A 21,909-nucleotide genomic window follows, 5' to 3' on the forward strand; every position below is an offset into this window, starting at 1 on the left:
CTTTACCATATGCTCAATCTTGAATGGATCTTTATAAGACTTTGGGACTATGCTCACGAATGTATTGGACATATATTCCAAGGGCCTGATCTTGAACATTTCTCCTGGGGAAGCCTCTTGCTCCTTATCAATAGACATTGATTTTCGGTGATTTGACACTATTAATTTCCCACACTTTGTGACATATCTATTTTGCCTGCCATTCACTGGGGTGTGGGTGGATTATTCTACAAATTTAGGGCTATTATTATGAATGTGTTAGACATGTATTCCAAATGTCTGATCATCAAATTCTGACCTAGGGAAGGCTGTGGCCTCTTATCAATAAAAATAGCTCTATTCTACTAGATCCTAATATCCTGGCCTATATCTAACTGATCCTGGGCATAGAAATCATGTAAGTATGTACTAATGATGATATATGAACAGCTTGGACAAGTTATGAAAAGCTAAACTAGTGAAAAACACCAAAAATGTGAAATGTACATCACCTCACAACTTCACCGGGCTTACAACAAAGCAGGCTATATTATTATTGTACTGAATATATCCTACACAGATATCCAGTATTGACTCTATTAAAGACTCTCTCTGCATCCTGAAACTAGTTGTGGACGGAGAAGACTAGATGACCCATAACTTACTAGGACAGGTTAAAGCTGTGTTGCTCAGTCATGTGACTTATTTAAGCAGCGGTTGGTCATGTGACTTATTCACAGGGACGAAAACTGGCATGGAGGCTGAAGCATTTATCAAGTTAGGAGTAGTACATGATTAAATAAATGTAAAGTAAAGTAAACAACAAAAATGCTAAGCTATCAAAGAGTAAACTAGCTAATACAAGACCGCGGCAGAGGGGCCCTCTCCACCTTGGTCTTGTACAGCAAACTACTACAAGAAATAGAAAATATATAAAAATTAAAGCAGGAACAGTCTGTGGACGCGGGTCAGCATCTGTGACGTGATTATGGATGAAAATTACCTTGTTATCAATCCCCTGCCCCAATATTGATAAAGGAGGGTGGATAGGTGCACCAGCGTGCACACAACACCACCCTCCAAGCCCCCAGAATGTAGACAACATGGAGACTAGGCGCACTGGTGTGGGCACTAGACCTCCATGTCATCATAGTGATGAAGGAGGGTGGATAGGCGCACCGGCGTGCACACTAAACCACCCTCCAAGCCCCCAGAATGTAGACAGCATGGAGACTAGGCACACTGGTGTGGGCACTAGACCTCCATGCCATCATAGTGATGAAGGAGGGTGGATAGGCGCACCAGCGTGCACACTAAACCACCCTCCAAGCCCCCAGATTACCCAAGTGCCCATGCCCAATATTCATGAAGAAGAGTGATTAGGTGCACCGGCGTGCACACTATACCACCCTCAAAGCCCCCAGTGCCCATAAAAGAAATTGAAAGATACCCCATTAAAAATTGACCAAGTTAGTATTGAACAAAAGACCAATACAGACTGACCTAGGTATGAGCATGCCAGAGTGACTCAGTGGCCCATTACCCATGAGCAGACTGCAGTTCTGCTCATGGGTAATGAGATCAGGACAAAGGAATACAAGGATGAATAGAAGAATGAGTGAAAAGAAAGAGGATGAACTGCAAGAATCAAACATGTTCAATTTGTGCATGTTTGTTAATCAACCATAGTCATGTGACATTTAAACACGTATTGTATTGATCAACAAACATAGTCACATGACATTAAAACGCGGAAGGAGGAACTTGGGTAGACCGTGGGAACTTTTTCGACAAAAACCAAAGTTGTAGCCTTGGTCAAGGGGAGTCTATTCATAGTCTTATGACATCAATTGGTTAAGATCCTAATAAGATATAAGCAAAATACTCGAAAATGGAGGGTTCAAGAAAGCACTTTGACTGTGGGAACTTTTTTGGTAAAAATCAAAGTTGTAGCCCTTGTCAAGGGGAGTCTATCTGTGGTCTTATGACATCAATCTGATAAGACCATAGTGAGTTATAAGCAAAATACTCAACAATTAAGAGTTCAAAAGTGTTAAGGTATATCTTATGTACATAAGCAATAATGTGGTCCTATAGCCTCTGGCTGGTCAGTATCTACGTCCATGCTCCCTCTCACTTGAGATCTGGCCAGCACTGGTCCTACACCTCTGGCCGGTCAGCATCTACAGCCATGCTCCTTCTCACTTGAGATCTGGCCAGCGCAGATTCTATGACACCGGCCAGTCAGTATCTACAGTGTTGCTGCTTCTCACTCACTGCAGGCATTTTCCCATTTTCCTCCACCAAACATTCAAAAAACATTGATTGAGAAGATAGAAATTTCCCCTCATTTTTCTTATCAAAACATTGAAAAAAAAGAAATTCATGTTTCAATGATATTCTGTGCATAGGACATGATGCAAAAATTTATTATGTTCCTTCAAGAATAGTCCTGTATTTTCTATCTATTGTCTTTGAAATAACAGCTTAAAATAATGTTGATTTTCTTCTGTGTTCTTCAAATATACTATGTTTTCAAATGTTCTGTGTATATTTGAAAAACATGGAAGAAAATCAACATTATTTTAAGCTGTTATTTCAAAGACAATAGATAGAAAATACAGGACTATTCTTGAAGGAACATAATAAATTTTTGCATCATGTCCTATCGCACAGAATATCATTGAAACATGAATTTCTTTTTTTTCAATGTTTTGATAAGAAAAATGAGGGGAAATTTCTATCTTCTCAATCAATGTTTTTTGAATGTTTGGTGGAGGAAAATGGGAAAATGCCTACAGTGACTTGGGATCTGGCCAGCACTGGTTCTACAACACCAGTCGGTCAGGATCTACAACCTTGCTTCCTCTCACTTGGGATCTGGCCAGCACTGGTTCTATGACACTGGCCAGTCAGCATCTACAGCCATGCTCCTTCTCACTTGAGATCTGGCCAGCACTGGTTCTACACCTCTGGCTGGTCAGGATCTACGACCTTGCTCTCTCTCACTTGGGATCTGGCCAGCACTGGTTCCATGACACTGGCCGGTCAGGATCTACGACCTTGCTTCCTCTCACCTGGGATCTGGCCAGCACTGGTTCTACGACGCTGGCTGGTCAGGATCTACGACCTTGCTTCCTCTCATTTGGGATCTGGCCAGCACTGGTTCTATGGCGCCGGCCGGTCAGGATCTACAGTCTTGCTCTCTCTCACCTGGGATCTGGCCAGCACTGGTTCTACAATGCCGGCCGGTCAGGATCTATGACCTTGCTTCCTCTCACTTGAGATCTGGCCAGTGCTGGTTCCATGATACCGGCCGGTCAGGATCTACAAGCTTGCTTCCTCTCATTTGGGATCTGGCCAGGTTCTATGACACCGGCCGGTCAAGATCTATGACCTTGCTTCCTCTCACTTGGGATCTGGCCAGAACTGGTTCTACGACACCGGCCAGTCAGCATCTACAGCCATGCTCCTTCTCACTTGAGATCTGGCCAGCACTGGTTCTACACCTCTGGCTGGTCAGCATCTACGGCCATGCTCCCTCTCATTTGATATCTGGCCAGCACTGGTCCTGCACCTCTGGCTGCTGTCAGATATTACTGTATGTAGAATTAGCATTGGCCAGAATTTCCTCTACATGCCGGCCAGTACCATATCTACATAAATTTAGTACAACCGGCCAGCCTCCGGCTGCACAGGTTCTACGACCATTTGGCACGTCTGGGGTACTGGTTCTACGTAGGGTTTTGACTGAACTATGTGGCCCGTACCCATACAGTGTGCTGTGAATGCCCGGATTTACCTTCAAGTAAGTGACACATGCATCTAAGCAACGACACAGGATTAAGTTGACATTGTTGCAGAGTCAATCGACGAAGTGATATATGGAAACAAAAGAAATCACCAAAAAGCTTTCCTTGAGCTGCCCGACAAGATACTATCTTGCACCATGCTTCGTTGACTATATATGTGGAAGTCTGACTCATTTATAACTCGATACCATCAACTTGATAACTATTAGTGTACTTTATACAAATGTCCAGACCCAAGCTGCTAGCACTGCATTTGCCAAATTCATGACCTCATATGTACGATGACATCACAAGTATTTTCAAAGCAGAGGCGCTGCAGATATTCATTTGATTGATGTATGCATCACGACAAATACTTCATTTCTACTCGTTCGGAGCCACAGGAACAAACGGACCTTCCTCCGTCGGCGTGCATGGATGCTAGGTGTAAGAGTACTAGTGGCGCTTCAGCATATTCAAATTCCCCAAGCTTTGGTTTGACCACTGGCAAGATCAAGCACCGTTTCTCGCAGCCCGGCCTCCGTTCCCCTCCTTGTACCTGACGCGCCATTCATTCCTTTCGAGCCACATTGGCACAAAGCAGGGATGGGATGGGATCCTTTGGGTCAGGAACGAGTCTAGATGCAAGTTAATTAGTTCCTAGAGTGTATCAAGGAGCAGGTCAAGACAGAAATCACAGCCATATCCTCAAACGCGAACACCAATCTCGTAAATGCTGACTGTCGAAAATTGAATCCAGACAGCTGATTGTTTGAGATTCTCACGAATTGTACAGGAATCTACAGGAATGTTTGCTCATAAGTTCGCCGTCGTCCAGTACGTCACCTGGATCACCATTATAAATAGCAATCCACTCCGGGTGTCGGACCAACCCGCCTTTTGGGTCGAAACAGTGATCTTGGCAGTCGGAAGTGTACATGCCGGTCGAAGCTACTAGTATATGTTTGAATGCTGTCGTATCCTGGCGGTGAACTTGTACCCTTTTTGACTCCGCATGCAACAGTCAGTTAATTGAACAGTTTAAATCATACACATACGTTGGTGTTTATCAATGCGACTGCGAAACACAGTTCATCCTACTAAGCACGACCGTAAGAGTTTGAAAGTGCCGAACGAGATAGTCGACGCCATCTAGACTGGACTTGGGTGAATGAGTGTGGAGGGAAGGATATTGGGTCGCAGGGAGTTAGAGCTTATCCTGGACGGAATCTCACAAGGAAAAGCCCACCTTGAACTTTAGAACAGATGATTTGATCAAGTGGGGGCCTAAACGCGAAGACCAAAGTTCTCTGGATGCAGACTCCCACATATACAAGATTGGTACCCGCAGATAGGCATGGCTATATATGAAATATAGGGAATCCTGTCATGGCAGGAACTCGAGTCTGTGACTCAGAGTAGGATGAGTTATACAATCGCAGGTTGGGCAGTGCTGTCTGAGCTCGGATCAAAATTCCCAAAAGACGTATGCCAGACTAGTCACGAATCACGAATCTAAGTGCTGGCACAGGTTTCGTGTCCTCGATTCCCATATTCGAGTTATATGCATACGCGGGAGACAGACTAGTACTACGTTGAAGTAGGAGACTGCACATTCGGGGTCTCCGCGGTCCAAACACTAGTCAATACGTAGACTCACCGTCATCATGATCATGTGGCTTGTCTGTCTTGCTTTGGCTCAGGCCGCTGGCCCCTGCTCCCACTTGTAAATTTTGTAGTCTGCCAATGACTTCTTTTGCCTATCCGACGGACTCGCTCGTACAGGATGAAACCTTACTGCAACATGATACCATCAGGATCAGTCTGTACAATCAGAAATAGCGTGTCACAGGCTTATTGTCTCCTGTGTGCAATTTCTCTTTCGATTTGAGGATGGTGTCGTATAGGTATTCAATGTTCAACGTTGCATCAATCATGATGCTATCTGGCAGTGCAATATGTTACCATCATAGCAGTGCACAATGGATTGAATATGGTGCGCTTTGGATTGGATTCGTTCCATACTTGCCTTCTCTTTGTTTTTGATATAATCATAATGGCCAAATGATCCAAGTGCACGAGGTGCTGCGCCGCAGAATGGCCCTTGTTCCATAAGAGTAATCGGAGGGCTGTTCCGCCTCAGGCTCAGTGAAGCCGAAGAACGTGCTCGTACTTGTTTCGATCACACCATGCTTTGACCTGTGTTAGATCGCTGACTACATGATTATCAGGCACTCCTTCATTTTTTCAAGCTTGCAGCAGAAACGCCTCAAAAATCACATTGGAGATATATTGTTACATAAGTGGTCGGCGTCACCGATGACTGGAACTTTCCTGAGAAGTGCAAGTAGTCACGTGCGTACTAGCAACACTGGTTGGTTCGGAAATAAAAATTTACTTTGATTCGATCAAGGGGTTCAACGTGCTTTTGATTCACTCAGGCTGTTCCAAGGGTCTTGAGGCGGGACTAAATGTACATTTCCATTACACTGATTTGGGCGATAGAAATGCTATATCTAGCACAAATGCTGTCGTTATACACCACCAACCTTCCCCACTCGCTCACACCCATCCCTCGAACATGACCTACGTCTCAAATGATTCCAGTTACTGGCCGCAAATCAGTGAAAATATTGTTGTAAACTATTGGATAGGTTTGTCGCCTCAAGATGTCTGGATCCAACGTTGACTTGCGGTTTTGCAGTTGCTGCTGGCATTGTGGTGGTATACGATTGGGGTGAGCAGGACAGTGTGCGAAAATCATTGATATTCTCATGGTATTTCCAGTCTTAACACTCGGACAAGAGGTACGTCGATATTATCGCCGGAGCAGCTATCTCACTGAGAATCGCGTCTTAGATTGAACTCATCTGGGTGAGTGACAAGAGTCTCGTATCAGAGGAAAACAAGAGCATGCGATGAATTCACGACAGAAACAACGCTTATCTCTCATGACCGTGTTGTATTTCATTGTTCGTACTCGTGTTGCGCTTTAGCGTGGTGAGCACCTTGTGCTGACTCCAAAATGTTCTAGATACGCTATATTGGAATACCGTATTCTGTGTATGTGTCGAGATCAACAACTTTGCACTGTGCTAATAGCTCATCTCTGACAACTAGTGTCTCTCTTCTGCGTATGTCTCATATGCGCTGTGTTCCATTTTTCTGACCGGCGATACACAGAAACTATGCCATCGGTATCGCTTACAGATGCAGTAAGTATTCTACAACCATCTCATTGCCATCCAATCAATACGCTCATATGCAGGGGTGAGCGAGATTCAAACCATTGAACTTGGCTCAACATAATGACTCAATATTAGGTGTAAGTCGGAGTCTTTGATACTAATGCGACGGTGTTCAATAATTGGGAGTTTTAGGTGCTATAATATACTCTGCAGTAGGTGGGACAAATGTGACCTTGTTTGCCATGTTTGGCGGTAAGAGACTCAGATGCAATACCTCTGCGATATTGACCTGACTGACACATGATGCAAGTGATCATGATTGCTCGGTTACATGCCATGTATCAGGGATCTAGAACGATCCTTATCTTCCTTGTTATTATCTTTCTGGCTATCAACATCACCTGCGGAGTAATCGCGGCAATAGGATTCAACAATGTTGTAGCAGGTAAGTTTTACTTGTTGACTTGAAGAATACGGCTCATTGGGAAAACACCAGAGGAGTTCATACTCTCTGGCACGTATATGTGCTATTATGGACTTGATGGGGACGAGCAGCTTCTGTTTTCGATGGCTTGGACGATCAGCACTGTTTGGGAGGTCGTCGCATTGTGTCTTTCAGTTTGGGCTGCTGTGAAACACTTCCGTGAGCTGCGACGACTCGGCCCATCGACAGGATCGACCATCGGGGACTGTTTCAGGGTGCTCATACAATCTCATGTTCTTTATTTTGCAAGGTGAGCTTGTAATGTGAACACGGTTATATTTTTCTGCTTAAGTGCTGCACATGTTAGCTATGTTTGTGTCTCTTGCTTGCAGATTGCTGATCTCTCTCCAGAAATATCGGTGCGCTGACCTGTCGCTGATATCTGCGTGCAACCACTGCTCATCATTTCTGTAGAATTCGCATTCTATTGGAGTTCAGATACTCGGAGGTGCCGCTCAAATTTTATTGGTCGTGCAGATGTTTGTACTGGGACCACGCCTCGTCCTGAGCGTTCGAGAATACCACGCCAAACTCGTGGCATACTCCGACGTGGAAACTAGCATGAGATCGATTGTTTGCCGGGAGCATGTACATGTATCGACTAGCAGTACTGTGTAGGGACATGCTTTCTGAGTGGTCTGTAGGGAGGAGAAATTTGGTGGAGGATTCGTCGTGGTATTCATCTAGCATATTGGGTTTCGAAGTATGTTCAAAAGGTCCAGGCAAACCTATTTAAACTTGTTGTATCACTACTGGAACGAAGCACCCGCGCTTGAACTAAGTGGTAAGGGGAAATTATCCGGAACGACTAGCAACCAAACTGGTCCTTGATAACCGATGTTAAAATACAACGAGAATCAGTGAAAGTGCCTACCCTAACAGCTGAGCGCTGATTTTTGATTCCACAGACGCCAAAGGTAGCGCCGCGGGCTTTAAATAAAATTTAGACAAACTTCAACATTTGGGCTGGGACCATGCATGAAGACCCCGCGTACACCTCTTTCGTGTTATGTTGGGTGCGCGAATGCAAACTCTTGTTTTATTTATTCATTGTGCCCAGTATCGTGTCTTCAGCCTCCTGCCTCAAACGGTCAATTCTTCTTTTGCACGATGGTCATAACCAGCAGTGCTTTAGTATTTACTGAACACAGTCGGTGACCAACGTACTTCAGCAAACAAGTCTGCGACCACACCGAAATTGGCCCTGCCAGGTCTCACTGCCATCTATCCTGTTACAAACCGTTTGTTCGCAAAGCACCCCGACCATTTTGTACTTTATAACAACAATGCATTCCACGACCGGCAAAGCACCTTTGAACTTCGACCCTTCGAGAAGTTGTTTTCGACCCTCGGTTTGGTTTCTTCGTCGATAGCAATTTCAAAAGCCTTAATTCGTCGCCGTAATGTGGTGTTGCCACTGGTAACTATATCATAACTTTCATGTATTTAACACTCAATGGCACTGATCTGTGCCAACACAGGATGGACCTAAACTGGAACGAACACGATACGATCGTGATGGGCCTTCTGGCGTGTTGTAGGTTTATTGTCTCCCGCGTACAATTTCCCCCGATGGTGTCGCACAAGTATTCAACATATTTCAATCACGAATCAGCATGTATCAGACAGTACGATACATCACCATGACATCAAGTGCACGATGCATTGAACAAAGTGAGCTTTCCATCGATCATCATCACTCTTCGTTCATCGTTTTGATATGATCATGATAGCCTAATGATTCAAGCGTACTAGGCGACGGATATATCCGACTCACTCTGCCACGGTTTCTTGTTTGAGTTCCGCAGAATGATTAATGAACCTTGTTCCATAAGAGTAATTGGAGGGCTGTTACGCCTCGGGCTCAGCCAGCGATGCCGAAGAGTGTGTTCATACTTCTTCCACGCATATCACACTTTGACCTGTGTTAAATCGAAGACTACAGGATTTCATAGGGAATCCTTCAATTTTTGCAAGCTCGCAGCAAAAACACCTCAAAAATCGCGTTGGAGATAAGTACCAAGTTTCCGACATCACAAACAAGTACTAGTCCCGTGCGTAATACTGATTTGGAAATCAAAATCTACTTTGATTGCCGGCTTTTTGATCGATTTCGCACCATCAAGGGTCTTCAGGCGTGGCCAAATTTCCATTGCAACCATGCTGATTTTGGTGATACAAGGGCTAAATGGTGGTATATCTAGCACGAACGCTATCGTCATACATCACTGAAATTCCCACTCGCTCAGCAATCCCTCGAACATGACCTACGTCTCAAATGATCCCAGTTACTGGCCGGATATCAATTTAGATATTTTTGTCAGCTATTGGACAGGTTTGTCGCATCAATATATCCAGATCTAAAGCTGACTTGCGGTTTCTCAGTTGCCGCGGGCGTCGTGGTGGTATACAATTGGGGTGAGCAGGACAGTGTTCCAAAATCGCTGATGTTCTCATCATATTTCCAGTCTTAACACTCGGACAAGAGGTACGTCGATGTCATCGCCGGAGCAGCCAACTCGCTAAGAATGGTGTCATAGATTGAACTCATCTGGGTGAGTGACAAGGGTCCCGTATCAGAAGAAAAAAGCAATGAATTCAGGACAGAGACAACGCTGGTCTCTCATTACTGTGCTGTATTTGATTGTTCGTATTTCATGTTGTCCTTTAGCGTGGCGGGCAACTTGTGCTGACTCCAAAATGTTCTAGATACGCTATATTGGAATACCGTATTCTGTGTATGTGTCGAGATCAACAACTCTGCACTGTGCTAATGGCTCATCTTGACGATTAGTGCCTATGTTCTAAGTATGTCTCATACGCTGTATTCCATTTTTCTGACCGGCGGGACACAGAAATTATGCCATCAGTATTGCTGACAGATGCAGTGAGTATTCTGCAAGCATCTCATTTCCGTCCAATCAATACGCTCATATGTAGGGGTGAGTGAGATTCCAACTATTGAACTTGGCTCAACATAATGTCTCAACAGGTGTAAGTCGGAGCCTTTGATTCTAGTGCGAGGGCGTTCACTAATTGCGAGTTTTAGGCGCTAACATGTACTACGCAATAAATGGGATAGGTGTGGCCTTGACTGCCATGTTGGGCGGTAAGTTGCCCAGGTGCAATACCTCTGTGATATTGACCTGACTGACACACGACGCAAGTGATCATGATTGCTCGGTTGCATGCCATGTATCAGGGATCTAGAAAGATGCTCATATTCCTTGTTATTATCTTCCTGGCTGTAAACATCGCCTGCGGGGTGATCGCGGTAATAGTACTGAAGGATACTGTAGGGGGTATGCTTAACTTGTTGACATGAAGAACACGGCTGATTGGACAAACACCAGAGGAGTTCATACTCTCTAGCACATATGTGCTATTATGTATATGGAAGGGAGGAGCAGCTTCGTATTTCGATGGTTTGGATGCTCGAAACTGTTTGGGAGGTCCTTGCATTGTGTCTTTCAGTTTGGATTGCTGTGAAACACTTCCGTGAGCTGCGACGACTCGGCCCATCGACAGGATCGACCATCGGGGACTGTTTCACAGTGCTCATACAATCCCACGCTTTTTATTTTGCAAGGTGAGCGTGTAATGTGAACGCGGTTCTATTTTTCCGCTCAATTTCGGCACATGTTAGCTTTGTTGGTGTCTCTTGCCTCCAGCTTGCTAATATCTCTCCAGAAATCTGGGTGCGTTGACCTGTGGCTGATATCTGCGTGTAATCACTGCTCATCATATCTGTAGAATTTAAGTTCTATTGGAGTTTCGATACTCGGCGGTGCTGTTCAAATTTTATTGGTCGTGCAGCTGTTTGTGCTGGGACCACGGCTCATCCTTAGCGTTCGTGAATACCACGCCAAACTCGTGGCATACTCGGACGCGGAAACTAGTATGAATTTGATTGTTTTCCAGGAGCATGTACATGTATCGACTAGCAGTACTGTGTAGGGAAATGCTTACCGAGTGGTCTGCAGGCAGGAGAAATTTGGTGCAGGATCCGTCGGGGTATTACTGAACATATGGTGTTTCGAAGTATATTTAAAAGGTCTATGCAAAGCTATTTCTTGTTGTATCACTACTGACACGAAGTACCTGCGCTTGAACCAAGTGGTAAGCTGAAATTATCCGAAACGACTAGCAAGCAACCTGATCCTTGATGCATTGATGACCGATGTTACGATACAACGAGAATCAGTGAAAGTGCCTTGATAGCTGTTTCTGAGAAGTTCTGCACGTTGGTAGTCCACTGTCCGAACGTGAATATGGGGTCCGCTGAGTGGAGAGTGGAAAATCATAAAATGTCAGAAGGGTTCAAGCGTAGATATGAAACTACTGATGAGGCATCGACCAAGATATTCTGTTGGAGACCTTGTTAAGCACGACCATCAGAGCAAAGCACCAAACGAGATACAGACATGCCAATATGTAAGCTGTTGCAACGACCAATAAGGAAAACAACTTGTGGGTGCCGGTGACCGGTGATATATTTATGTATCGCATCGATAAAGCCCCGCACCAAATAGAACCACGATGGATGAAAGAAGGATGGCCTAGAATAGATGCCGAGCTAGATAAGGTATGGATGACGATGTGAATCCTGGAAGAAGCACATATTAGGACGACGACACGAACGAGGAACAACGAAAGTATGTCATCGGGAATCAGATCGCCGATTTTGTTATTCCGTTTTCTATTTATCCCGATCGAGCGAATTGCGAACCTACCAAGGCGTGTCTGGGAGGCCTTAAATAGTCTCTACATGGACCTCCTCGCCGATGGACCTTCTCCGCAATCAACTTCTATACCTCACCTTAGCTTACTCATGCCTTGCAACAGTTCATCACAGTTTTCCGTTGACTGGCAGCGCGGCTCTTAGCGTATTGCAATACACTTCATGTGCACCGATGGCGGTGTGCCACTTCAGAATAGAGTGAATTGTGTCATGCCGGAAGTACTAATCGTGTCATACCTAGTAACTCCCGAGCACATTGTCCAAACCGTGCATCAATTTACATTCAGGATCCTGGCGATCTGGCGAGTCCAGACAGGCGACACAAGGAAATCCACAAATTTTTCTCCCTTCCACACATCATCTGCTCAAGTACAAAGCACACGATATCCAGATGTATTATCGTGCGGATGTTATAACTAGTAACGTGTCGCTGAGATAGATCAACGATATCAAGTGTGATTAGTTCTAAAAAAGAAACTGACAGTTTGAGTATATCGCAAAAGCATGTAGCAAACACATCAGGCCTCGGGCATGGTGAGTGGGGAGTAGAGAAGAGAATCGGGTTTTTACGTTGCAAGGTACCCATCACACCTGAGAAAGTATCAGCGAGGAGCCAATCATGAAATTTTAGGACCCACGTATACATTCTTGATCAATGTAGCGCCACCCATACAACTGCAAATCATGCGTCAGATGTGTATTAGGGTACTTGCAACGATCTGTTTCCATCTTCTCGAGTAGCACGGCTGTTAGAGTAAAGCACCGAACGAGATGGATATGTACATACGACGAACTCATTGATGTTGATCACAGTCGCTCTGGTGCGAAGAGATGAGCATTTGAAAGTATACACTTCACCAGGTCGTTATCTGCTCGCCTAGGTAGTACGTTAGCGGCGTGTCCGAATCTGAGCCCGACAGTTAATATATCGGAATTCCATACTGGTGAAAACTACTGTCTATCAGCGAATACATATACCAAAGGAAGAAGTGCGCACGATCTATAGAAGCTAAGATGGCCTGTGGAGGAATGGCTAAGTCGCATCCACTGCATCATCATCCATCTGGTCCGTTCAAGTGGGGCCCGATGTGACTATTCCATGGACCAAGGAAAGTAGAAGTGGCGTGTCTGAGCTCGGATAGCTGATAATCCGAGTATTCGATATATTCATGAATGCCCTGGATTGCCATTTGAGCACGATGCATGCAGAACGAAAAAGAACTGACCATGATTGCAGACTCGTGTATTGGGCATGTATGGCCTGTCGAAGTTCTACTAGTAGCATGTCCGTCAGCGTGAAATCTCGAACGAGGGTATCATATACGTACATGACAATTCGGAGTGACATTGGAGTAGCGTGTCGAAGTCCAAGTGGCCGATAAAGATACACGAAAGCAACTGACCATCTGTCTGAACAAAAAGAATGACCGTGATTCATAAAACCCAGATGACCGATGACACCATGACATTGAAGAGGTTATCACAGCATGGGGTCATCAGCCACCTGAACGAACAAACAGAGAGTGAAGGGCCTGGAAAGGAAAAGTAGCGCGTCTGTGATCAGGTACTAGTTGATAGAGGAAGAAAAAACTCAATATGATGTGTGCGAGCACAATGAAAGATGTGAAAGGGTGGGCTCCAGAGCGGTAGTAGAATGATCCTGAGCGCGAGGAATAATGTTTGGGGAGGATCTATCACAGGAGCAACACTTTAGTCTCATATATATACTTGAGTACTATGTCGCAGGCAGACCAAATACGACAGTCGTTCCTTTAGCTTCGATGGCATAGTGCATGTCCGTCGACCTTCATGCGCGGGTAAATTCTCGTCTTCCATGACCGATGCGGGCGGTGTAACAAGAGAAATTGGCACAGGTGTGAATTCCGGAACAGCGTTGCTTGCAGAGCTGGAAGGTTACAGTAGGTTGGTTCATTTTTTGACTCCGCAAACGCCGAAGGTAGCGCCGCGGGCTTTACATAATTAAAATTTAGACAAACATGGAGGCCCAGCAACCACCTTCGGTCACGACCAGTAACGACCAGTCACGATCGGTCACGTCGTGACCCGACCGTCGTTTTTGCCGTTTGAAACGATACTTCGACTCTCGTATTATGTTTGGTGCGCAAATGCAAACTCTTGTTTTATTGATTCATTGTGCCCAGTATCGTGTGTGGCTTTAGCCTCCTCCCTCAAACGGTCAGTTTTTCCCCTGGACGATGGTCATGACTCATAACCAGCAGCGCTTTACTGAACACAGCCGGTGACCAACGTGCTTCAGCAAACAAGTCTCCGTGCGCCTGCAACCGCAGCGAAATGGCCCTGCCATGTCACACAGTCACCTATCCTATCACTACTCTATTTCAAAATTTCCTCGCCCCCGACTGTCTATTCGGTGGGTCGATCGAGCTGTGATTTGTGATTCGCTGTTACAAACCGTTTGTTTGCATAACTACATCATAACTTTCATGTATTTAACACTGGATGGACCTAAACGGGAACGAGGGATCTCACTCTTACAGGATGGATGGTTACTGAAACACAATGCCATCGATATGAGCTTGTACAATCAGAAATCAGTCTTCTAGCGTGTTGCAGATTTATTGTCTCCCGTGTGCAATTTCCCCTGACGGTGTCGGATAAGTGTTTAACATCTATCAATCACGAATGAGGATGTATCTGGCAGTACAATACATCTGCATCACCATGACATCAAATGCGTTTTGTACCGAATTCGCTCTATGCTTATCATCACTTTGTTCATCGTTTTGATAAAATCATGATAGCCCAATGATTCAAGCGTACCAGGCGACGGATGAGGTGAGATATTTCGACCCACTCTATCTCGATTTCTTGTCTGAGTTCCGCAGAATGACACTTGTTCCATAGGAGTACTAGTAGGGCTGTTGCGCCTCGGGCTCAGCCAGCGACGCCGAAGAGTGCGTACATAATTGCTCACACACATCACATGTAACACTTCGACCTGTGCTAGATAATACTGAATTGGAAGTCAAAATCTATTTTGATTGCCGGCTTTTTGTTTTATTTTGCACCGTTTCACCTGATCTTAAGGGTCTAGGAGGCATGATTAAATTTCCATCATACTGATTGTGGTGATACGAGGGCTGAACGGTGGTATATCTAGCACGACCGCTGTCGTTATACACCACTAACCTTCCCTCGCTCACACCCATCGATGTCCCTCGAACATGACTTACGTCTCAAATGATCCCAGTTACTGGCCAACAATCAGTTCCGACATTTTTTCTAGCTATTGGAACAGTTCGTCGCATCATGATGTCTTAGATCTAACATTGACATGCAGTTTCGCAGTTGCCGCGGGCGTCGTGGTGGTATACGATTGGGGTGAGCAGGACAGTGTTCGAAAATCGCTGATATTCTTATGATATTTCCAGTCTTAACACTCGGGCCAGAGGTACGTCGACGTCATCGCCGCAGCAGCCAACTCACTAAGAATGGCGCCATAGATTGAACTTGTCTGGGCGAGTAACAAGAGTCCTGTATCAGAAGAAAACAAGAGCATGCGATAAATTCACGACAGAGGCAACGCTGGTCTCTCGTGACCGTGCTGTATTTGATTGTTCGTACCTCATGTTGTGCTTTAGCGTGGTGGGAAATTTGTGCTGAATCGAAAATGTTCTAGATACGCTATATTGGAATACCGTATTCGGTGTATGTGTCGAGACCAACAACTTTGCACTGTGCTAATAGCTTATCTCTGACAATTAGTGTCTATCTTCTAGGTATTGTCTCATACGCGCTGTGTTCCATTTTTCTGACCGGCAGGACACAGAAGTTATGCCATCGGTATTGCTGACAGATGCAGTGAGTATTCTGCAAGGATCTCATTCCCATCCAATCAATACGCTCATATGTAGGGGTGAGTGAGATTCCAACCATTGAACTTGGCTCAATATAATGGCTCAATAGGTGTAAGTCGGAGTCTTTGATACTAGTGCGAGGGCGTTCACTAATTGCGAGTTTTAGGCGCTATCGTGTACTATGCACTGAGTTACATAAATATGGCCTTGACTGCCATGTTGGGCGGTAAGTTACCCAGGTGCAATATCTCTGTGATATTGACCTGACTGACACGACGCAAGTGATCATGATTGCTCGGTTGCATGCCATGTATCAGGGATCTAGAACGATGCTTATCTTCCTTGTTATTATCTTCCTGGCTGTAAACATTGCCTGCGGAGTAATCGTTGGAATAGCAACCACAGATGTTGTAGGGGGTACGCTTCACTTGTTGATATGAAGAACACAGCTCATTGGACAAACACCAGAGGAGTCGATACTCTCTGGCATATATATGTGCTATTATGCATATGGAGGGAACGTGCAGCCTCTGTTTTCAATGACTTGGATCCTCAACACTGTTTGGGAGGTCCTCGCACTGTGCCTTTCAGTCTGGGTTGCTGTGAAACACTTCCGCGAGCTGCGACGACTCAGCCCATCGACAGGATCGACCATCGGGGACTGTTTCAGAGTGCTCATACAATCTCATGTTCTCTACTTTGCAAGGTGAGCTTGTAATGTGAACGCGGTTATATTTTTCTGCTCAAGTTCCGCACATGTTAGCTTTGTTGGTGTTTCTTGCCTCGAGCTTACTACTCTCTCTGCTGAAATCATGGTGCGCTGACCTGTTGCTGACATCTGCGTGTAACCACTGCTCATCATTTCTGTAGAATTCGAATTCTATTGGAGTTTCGATACTCGAAGGTGCTCTTCAAATTTTATCGGTCGTGCAAATATTTGTGCTAGGACCACGCCTCATCTTGAGCGTTCGAGAATACCACGCCAAACTCGTGGCATACTCCGACGCAGAAACTAGCATGAATTCGATTGTTTTCCAGGAGCATGTACATGTATCGACTAGCAGTACTGTGTAGAGAAATGGTTGTCGAGTGGTCTGCAGGGAGGAAAAATTTGGTGCAGGGTCCGTCGTGGTATTTATTTAACATATGGTGCTTCGAAGTATGTTTGAAAAGGTCTAGGCAAATCTATTTATTGTTGTATCACTACTGGAACGAGATGCCCGTCCTTGAACCGAGTGGTAAAGTGGAACAACTAGCAACCAAACTGATCCTTGATGACTGATCAACCAGAATCAGTAAAAGTGCCTTGACAGCTGATTCTGCGCGTTGGTGTTCCACTGTCCGGACATATAGATGCTGCGAATCGTGAATACAGATGGCTGATAACTCATTAGTACTCAAATCCTCCATCCGATGGGCGACAGAGAATGAAATGAATGTACACTCATGGCTCGACTGTACGTCTCTCTCGCGAATGAGCATGACAAGGATATCGGATCTGCTGAGTGATGAGTGGAGAAGAAGAAAATTTCAGAAGGCCTGAAGCGTACCTATCAAACTACGGATGAGGCATCGACTGCGATATTCTGTTGGAGCCTTCGCTAAGCACGACTATCAGAGTAAAGCACCGAACGAGATATAGACCATGCATACACACACCCGTTGACATGGATCACAGTCCTAGGGCAAGCAAATGATCACTTGAAAGAAGTATTTGATAGAGTGTGAGAAACGGAGAAATTCGAAGATATTTTGCAGGAACGTTGAACGGTAGCGTGATGTCTGATTTCCGGAGAGCGGCTATTCCTGCAGGAACTATCGTGGATGAAGATACGAATCCTGGAAGACGCACATTAGGACGACGACACGAACGACAACGAAAGTATGTCATCGGGAATCAGATCGCCGATTTTGTTAGTATCCTAAGTTTTTCTTATTTATCTAGATTGAGGGAATTGATGCAGATGAGTTAAAACCTTGTTAGAACCTACATATGTCTCCGGTTCAAAGGTCTACCTTCGATAACACTTATGAGTCGAGCCCTTTCTGCTAAGGAACGCGGATAGGAGCGGAACGGACCTAAGGTCAATTTTACATAATCAGCCTACAAACTCACTTTACACGGATAGTTCATCCAGGTTTTCCGTCGACCAATGGCTACGAGAGATATCAAGCAACGACTACGACAATCTGGATGTTAAAGATACATTGATCGAAATCACTCTGGAGTGCGTCCCACCTGGCGACTCCTAGCACGCCGCCCAAACAATGCAGGATCGCCGAGCCCCATCCTATCATCCATCTGGGGCGCAGAGAAGGAGTAACGAATCATGCGTGCGTGAAGAGTGGATGTAGGATGTAATATCGGCGAGTCATCGGATCGTCTGATATAGTCAACAATGATTGTTTGTATCAAGTAAAAAACGGCACCTTTGAACCTCGACCCTTCGAGAAGTTTCTTTCAACCCTCGTTTCCGTTTCTCCGTCGATAGCAATTCTGAAGCCTTGATTCGTCGCTGTAATTTGGTGTCGCCACAGGTAATCATATCATAGCTTTCATGTATTTGACACTGATCTGTCCCGACACAGGACGGACCTGAACAGGAACGACGGGTCTCACTCTTGGCAGGATAGATGTTTACTGAAACACGATGCCATCGATATGAGCCTGTACAATCACAAATCAGCCTTCTGGCGTGTTGCAGCTTTATTGTCTCCCGTGTGCAATTTCCCCCGATGGTGGCGTATAAGTATCCAACATCTATCAATCACGAATCAGGATGTATCTGGCAGTACAATACATCTGCATCACCATGATATCAAGTGCGCTTGTGTCGAATTCGCTCTATGCTTACCATCACTTTGTTCATCGTTTTGATAAAATCATGATAGCCCAATTATTCGAGCGTACCAGGCGACGGACGAAGTGAGATATATTCGACCCATTCTGCTACGATTTCTTGTCCGAGTTCCGCAGAATGACACTTGTTCCATAAGAGTACTCGTAGGGCTGTTACGCCTTGAGCTCAGCTAGCGATGCTGAAGAGTACGTAAATACTTGTTTCACGCATATCACAGTTCGACCTGTGTTAGACCGATGACTACATGATTTCATAGGGAACTTCTTGATTTTTGCCACCTTGCAGCAAAAACACGCGTTTCAAACAAGTTGCCGACATCACCAACGACTGGAACTTTCCTGGTGTCCAAGTAGTCCTGTGCGTAATACTGATTTGAAAATCAAAATCTATTTTGATTGACAGGTTCTTGATTAACTTTGCACCGTTTCACTCAATCGAGGGTCTTGAAGCGTGAGCAAAAATCCATCTCCAACAAGGGCTGAGCACTGAACGATTAATATATCTTGCACGAACGCTGTCATTATACACCACTAAACTTCCCCACTCGCTCGCACCCATCCCTCGAACATGACCTACGTCTCAAATGATCCCAGTTACTGGCCGTATATCAGTTTCATTATTCTTGTCAGCTATTGGACAGGTTTGTCGCATCAAGATGTCTGGATCCAACGTTGACTTGCGGTTTTGCAGTTGCTGCGGGCATTGTGGTGGTATATGATTGGGGTGAGCAGGACAGTGTTCGAAAATCGCTGATATTCTCATGTTGTTTCCAGTCTTAACGCTCGGAAAAGAGGTACGTCGATATTATCGCCGCAGCAGCCATCTCACTAAGAATGGTGTCATAGATTGAACTCATCTGGGTGAGTGACAAGAGTCCCGTATCAGAAGAAAACAAGAGCATGCAATGAATTCGCGACAGAGACAACACTGGTCTCTCATGACAGTGCTGTATTTGATTGTTTGTACCTCATGTTGTGCTTTAGCTTGGGGGCAACTTGTGCTGACTCCAAAATTTTCTAGATACGCTATATTGGAATACCATTTTCTGTGTATGTGTCGAGACCAACAACTTTGCACTGTGCTAATAGCTCATCTCTGACAACTAGTGTTAATCTTCTGCGTATGTCTCATATGCGCTGTGTTCCATTTTCTGACCGGCGAGACACAGAAATTATGCCATCGGTATCGCTGACAGATGCAGTGAGTATTCTGCAACTATCTCATTCCCATCCAATCAATACGCTCATATGTAGGGGTGAGTAAGATTCCAACCACTGAACTTGGCTCAACATAATGACTCAATAGGTGTAAGCCAGAGTCTTTGATACTAGTGCGAGGGCGTTCACTAATTGCGAGTTTTAGGCGCTATCACCTACTACGCAATAAATGGGACAATTTTGTCCATGAATGCCATGTTGGGCGGTGAGCTACCGGGTGCAATACCTCTGATATTGACCTGACTGACACACGATGCAAGTGATCATGATTGCTCGTTTGCATGCCATGTATCAGGGATCTAAAAAGATGCTTATGTTCCTTGTTATTATCTTGCTGACTGCAAACATCGCGTGCGGGGTATTCGCCGCAATAGGACTAAACAGTCTTGTCTCGGGTAAGTTGTACTTGTTGACTTGAAAAACACAGCTCATTGGACAAACACCAGAGGAATTCATACTCTCTGGCATGCATGCATGTTTTTCTGTGGCTGGGTACAACCAGCTTCTTCTTTCAATGAATTGGATTCTCAACACTGCATGGGAGGTCCTCGCATTGTGTCTTTCAGTCTGGGTTGCTGTGAAACACTTCCGTGAGCTGCGACAATTCGGCCCATCGACAGGATCGACCATCGGGGAATGTTTCAAAGTGCTCATACAATCTCACGTTCTTTATTTTGCAAGGTGAGCTTGTAATGTGAACGCGGTTATATTTTTCTGCTCAAGTTCTGCACATGTTAGTTTTGTTGGTGTCTCTTTCCTCCAGCTTGCTTTGCTATTTCCAGAAATCGCGGTGCGCTGACCTGTCGCCAACATCTGCATGTCAACATTGCTCATCATTTCTGTAGAATTCGAGTTCTATTGGATTTTCGACACTCGGAGGTATTCTCCAGATATTATCGGTCGTGCAGAGGTTTGTGCTGGGACCACGCCTCATCCTGAGCGTCCGAGAATACCACGCCAAACTCGTGGCACGCTCGGACACAGAAACTAGCATGAATTCGATTCTTTTCCAGGAGCATGTACATGTATCGACTAGTAGTACTGTGTAGGGACCGAGTTGTCTGCAGGGAGGCAAAATTTAGCGGAGAATCCATCGTGGTATTTATTTAACATATTGTGTTTCGAAGTATATTTAAAAGGTTCAGGCAAACCTATTTATATATTGTGGTATCACCACTGGAACGAAGCATCCGTGTCTGAATTAAGTGGTAAGGGGGTCTTATTCGGAACGACTAGCAACGAAACTGGTCTTTGATGACCGATGTTAAAATACAACAATGAGGATCAGTGAAAGTGCCCTGACATTTGTGTGTTTGTGGAGTCACTGTCTGAATATATAGATACTGCGAACCGTGAAGCCAGATGGCTGATAACTCATCAGTACTCAGATGCGATTTCCTCCATCCGATGGACTACGGAGAATGAAATGAATGAATCACTTAGACTCATGGTTCAATTACGTCTTTCTTGCGAATGAGGATGACAAGGATATGGGGTCTGCAGAGTGGGGAGTGGTGAATAGGAAAATCAGAGGTTCAGGTCAGAAGGTCTCGAGCGTACCTATGAAACTACTGAGGCATTGACTGTGATATTCTGTTGAAGCCCCTGCTAAACAAGTCAGAGTAAAGCACCGAATGAGATACAGACATGCATACATACCCCCATTGACATGGATCACAGTCCTAGGGCAAGCAAATGATGACTTGAAAGAAGTATGTGATAGAATGTGAGAAACAGGGAAATTCGAAGATACTTTGCAGGGACGTTGAAGGGTAGTGTGATGAGCTGTTGCAGCGACCAACAAGGGTG

The 21,909-nt window shown here is 45.0% G+C and overlaps 5 protein-coding genes across 5 annotated transcripts; 4 read left to right on the forward strand and 1 right to left on the reverse strand.

The window, feature by feature from the left end:
- Positions 1 to 733: 733 nt before the first annotated feature.
- On the reverse strand, positions 734 to 1,587 carry F5147DRAFT_705242 (uncharacterized protein). The gene is made up of 3 exons (XM_041437940.1): positions 1,141 to 1,587; positions 983 to 1,017; positions 734 to 934 (listed from the first exon to the last, which is right to left on the reverse strand). Exons 1-3 carry the CDS (start codon positions 1,205 to 1,207, stop codon positions 758 to 760), a joined length of 279 nt encoding a protein of 92 aa, XP_041290633.1. The 5' UTR covers positions 1,208 to 1,587; the 3' UTR covers positions 734 to 757.
- A 4,686-nt stretch (positions 1,588 to 6,273) lies between these two features.
- Positions 6,274 to 8,060, forward strand: F5147DRAFT_838458 (uncharacterized protein; the record flags this gene model as incomplete). Its single annotated transcript, XM_041444155.1, has 13 exons — positions 6,274 to 6,424; positions 6,475 to 6,507; positions 6,558 to 6,577; positions 6,630 to 6,644; positions 6,704 to 6,742; positions 6,805 to 6,833; positions 6,891 to 6,904; positions 6,954 to 6,989; positions 7,151 to 7,210; positions 7,269 to 7,403; positions 7,455 to 7,692; positions 7,750 to 7,801; positions 7,857 to 8,060. The coding sequence occupies exons 1-13, from the start codon at positions 6,352 to 6,354 to the stop codon at positions 8,058 to 8,060; spliced, it is 948 nt and encodes a 315-aa protein (XP_041290634.1). The 5' UTR covers positions 6,274 to 6,351.
- Positions 8,061 to 9,704: 1,644 nt separating this feature from the next.
- On the forward strand, positions 9,705 to 11,399 carry F5147DRAFT_654645 (uncharacterized protein; the record flags this gene model as incomplete). Its single annotated transcript, XM_041433893.1, has 12 exons — positions 9,705 to 9,777; positions 9,828 to 9,860; positions 9,911 to 9,930; positions 9,983 to 9,997; positions 10,252 to 10,329; positions 10,383 to 10,384; positions 10,435 to 10,436; positions 10,525 to 10,551; positions 10,610 to 10,744; positions 10,917 to 11,031; positions 11,089 to 11,140; positions 11,196 to 11,399. 12 exons carry the CDS (start codon positions 9,705 to 9,707, stop codon positions 11,397 to 11,399), a joined length of 756 nt encoding a protein of 251 aa, XP_041290635.1.
- Positions 11,400 to 15,389: 3,990 nt separating this feature from the next.
- Positions 15,390 to 17,096, forward strand: F5147DRAFT_654646 (uncharacterized protein; the record flags this gene model as incomplete). Its single annotated transcript, XM_041433894.1, has 12 exons — positions 15,390 to 15,462; positions 15,514 to 15,546; positions 15,597 to 15,616; positions 15,845 to 15,873; positions 15,945 to 16,026; positions 16,080 to 16,081; positions 16,132 to 16,133; positions 16,189 to 16,248; positions 16,305 to 16,439; positions 16,539 to 16,728; positions 16,771 to 16,837; positions 16,893 to 17,096. The coding sequence occupies 12 exons, from the start codon at positions 15,390 to 15,392 to the stop codon at positions 17,094 to 17,096; spliced, it is 897 nt and encodes a 298-aa protein (XP_041290636.1).
- Positions 17,097 to 19,450: 2,354 nt separating this feature from the next.
- On the forward strand, positions 19,451 to 21,149 carry F5147DRAFT_838461 (uncharacterized protein; the record flags this gene model as incomplete). The annotated part of the gene is made up of 12 exons (XM_041444156.1): positions 19,451 to 19,523; positions 19,574 to 19,606; positions 19,657 to 19,676; positions 19,729 to 19,743; positions 19,803 to 19,841; positions 19,904 to 19,932; positions 19,990 to 20,003; positions 20,246 to 20,305; positions 20,361 to 20,495; positions 20,547 to 20,781; positions 20,839 to 20,890; positions 20,946 to 21,149. 12 exons carry the CDS (start codon positions 19,451 to 19,453, stop codon positions 21,147 to 21,149), a joined length of 909 nt encoding a protein of 302 aa, XP_041290637.1.
- Positions 21,150 to 21,909: the final 760 nt, after the last annotated feature.

This window comes from Suillus discolor (assembly GCF_016758755.1).
Source record: "Suillus discolor strain FC423 chromosome Unknown F5147scaffold_43, whole genome shotgun sequence".
In the NCBI taxonomy this organism is placed as follows: Eukaryota; Fungi; Basidiomycota; class Agaricomycetes; order Boletales; family Suillaceae; genus Suillus; species Suillus discolor.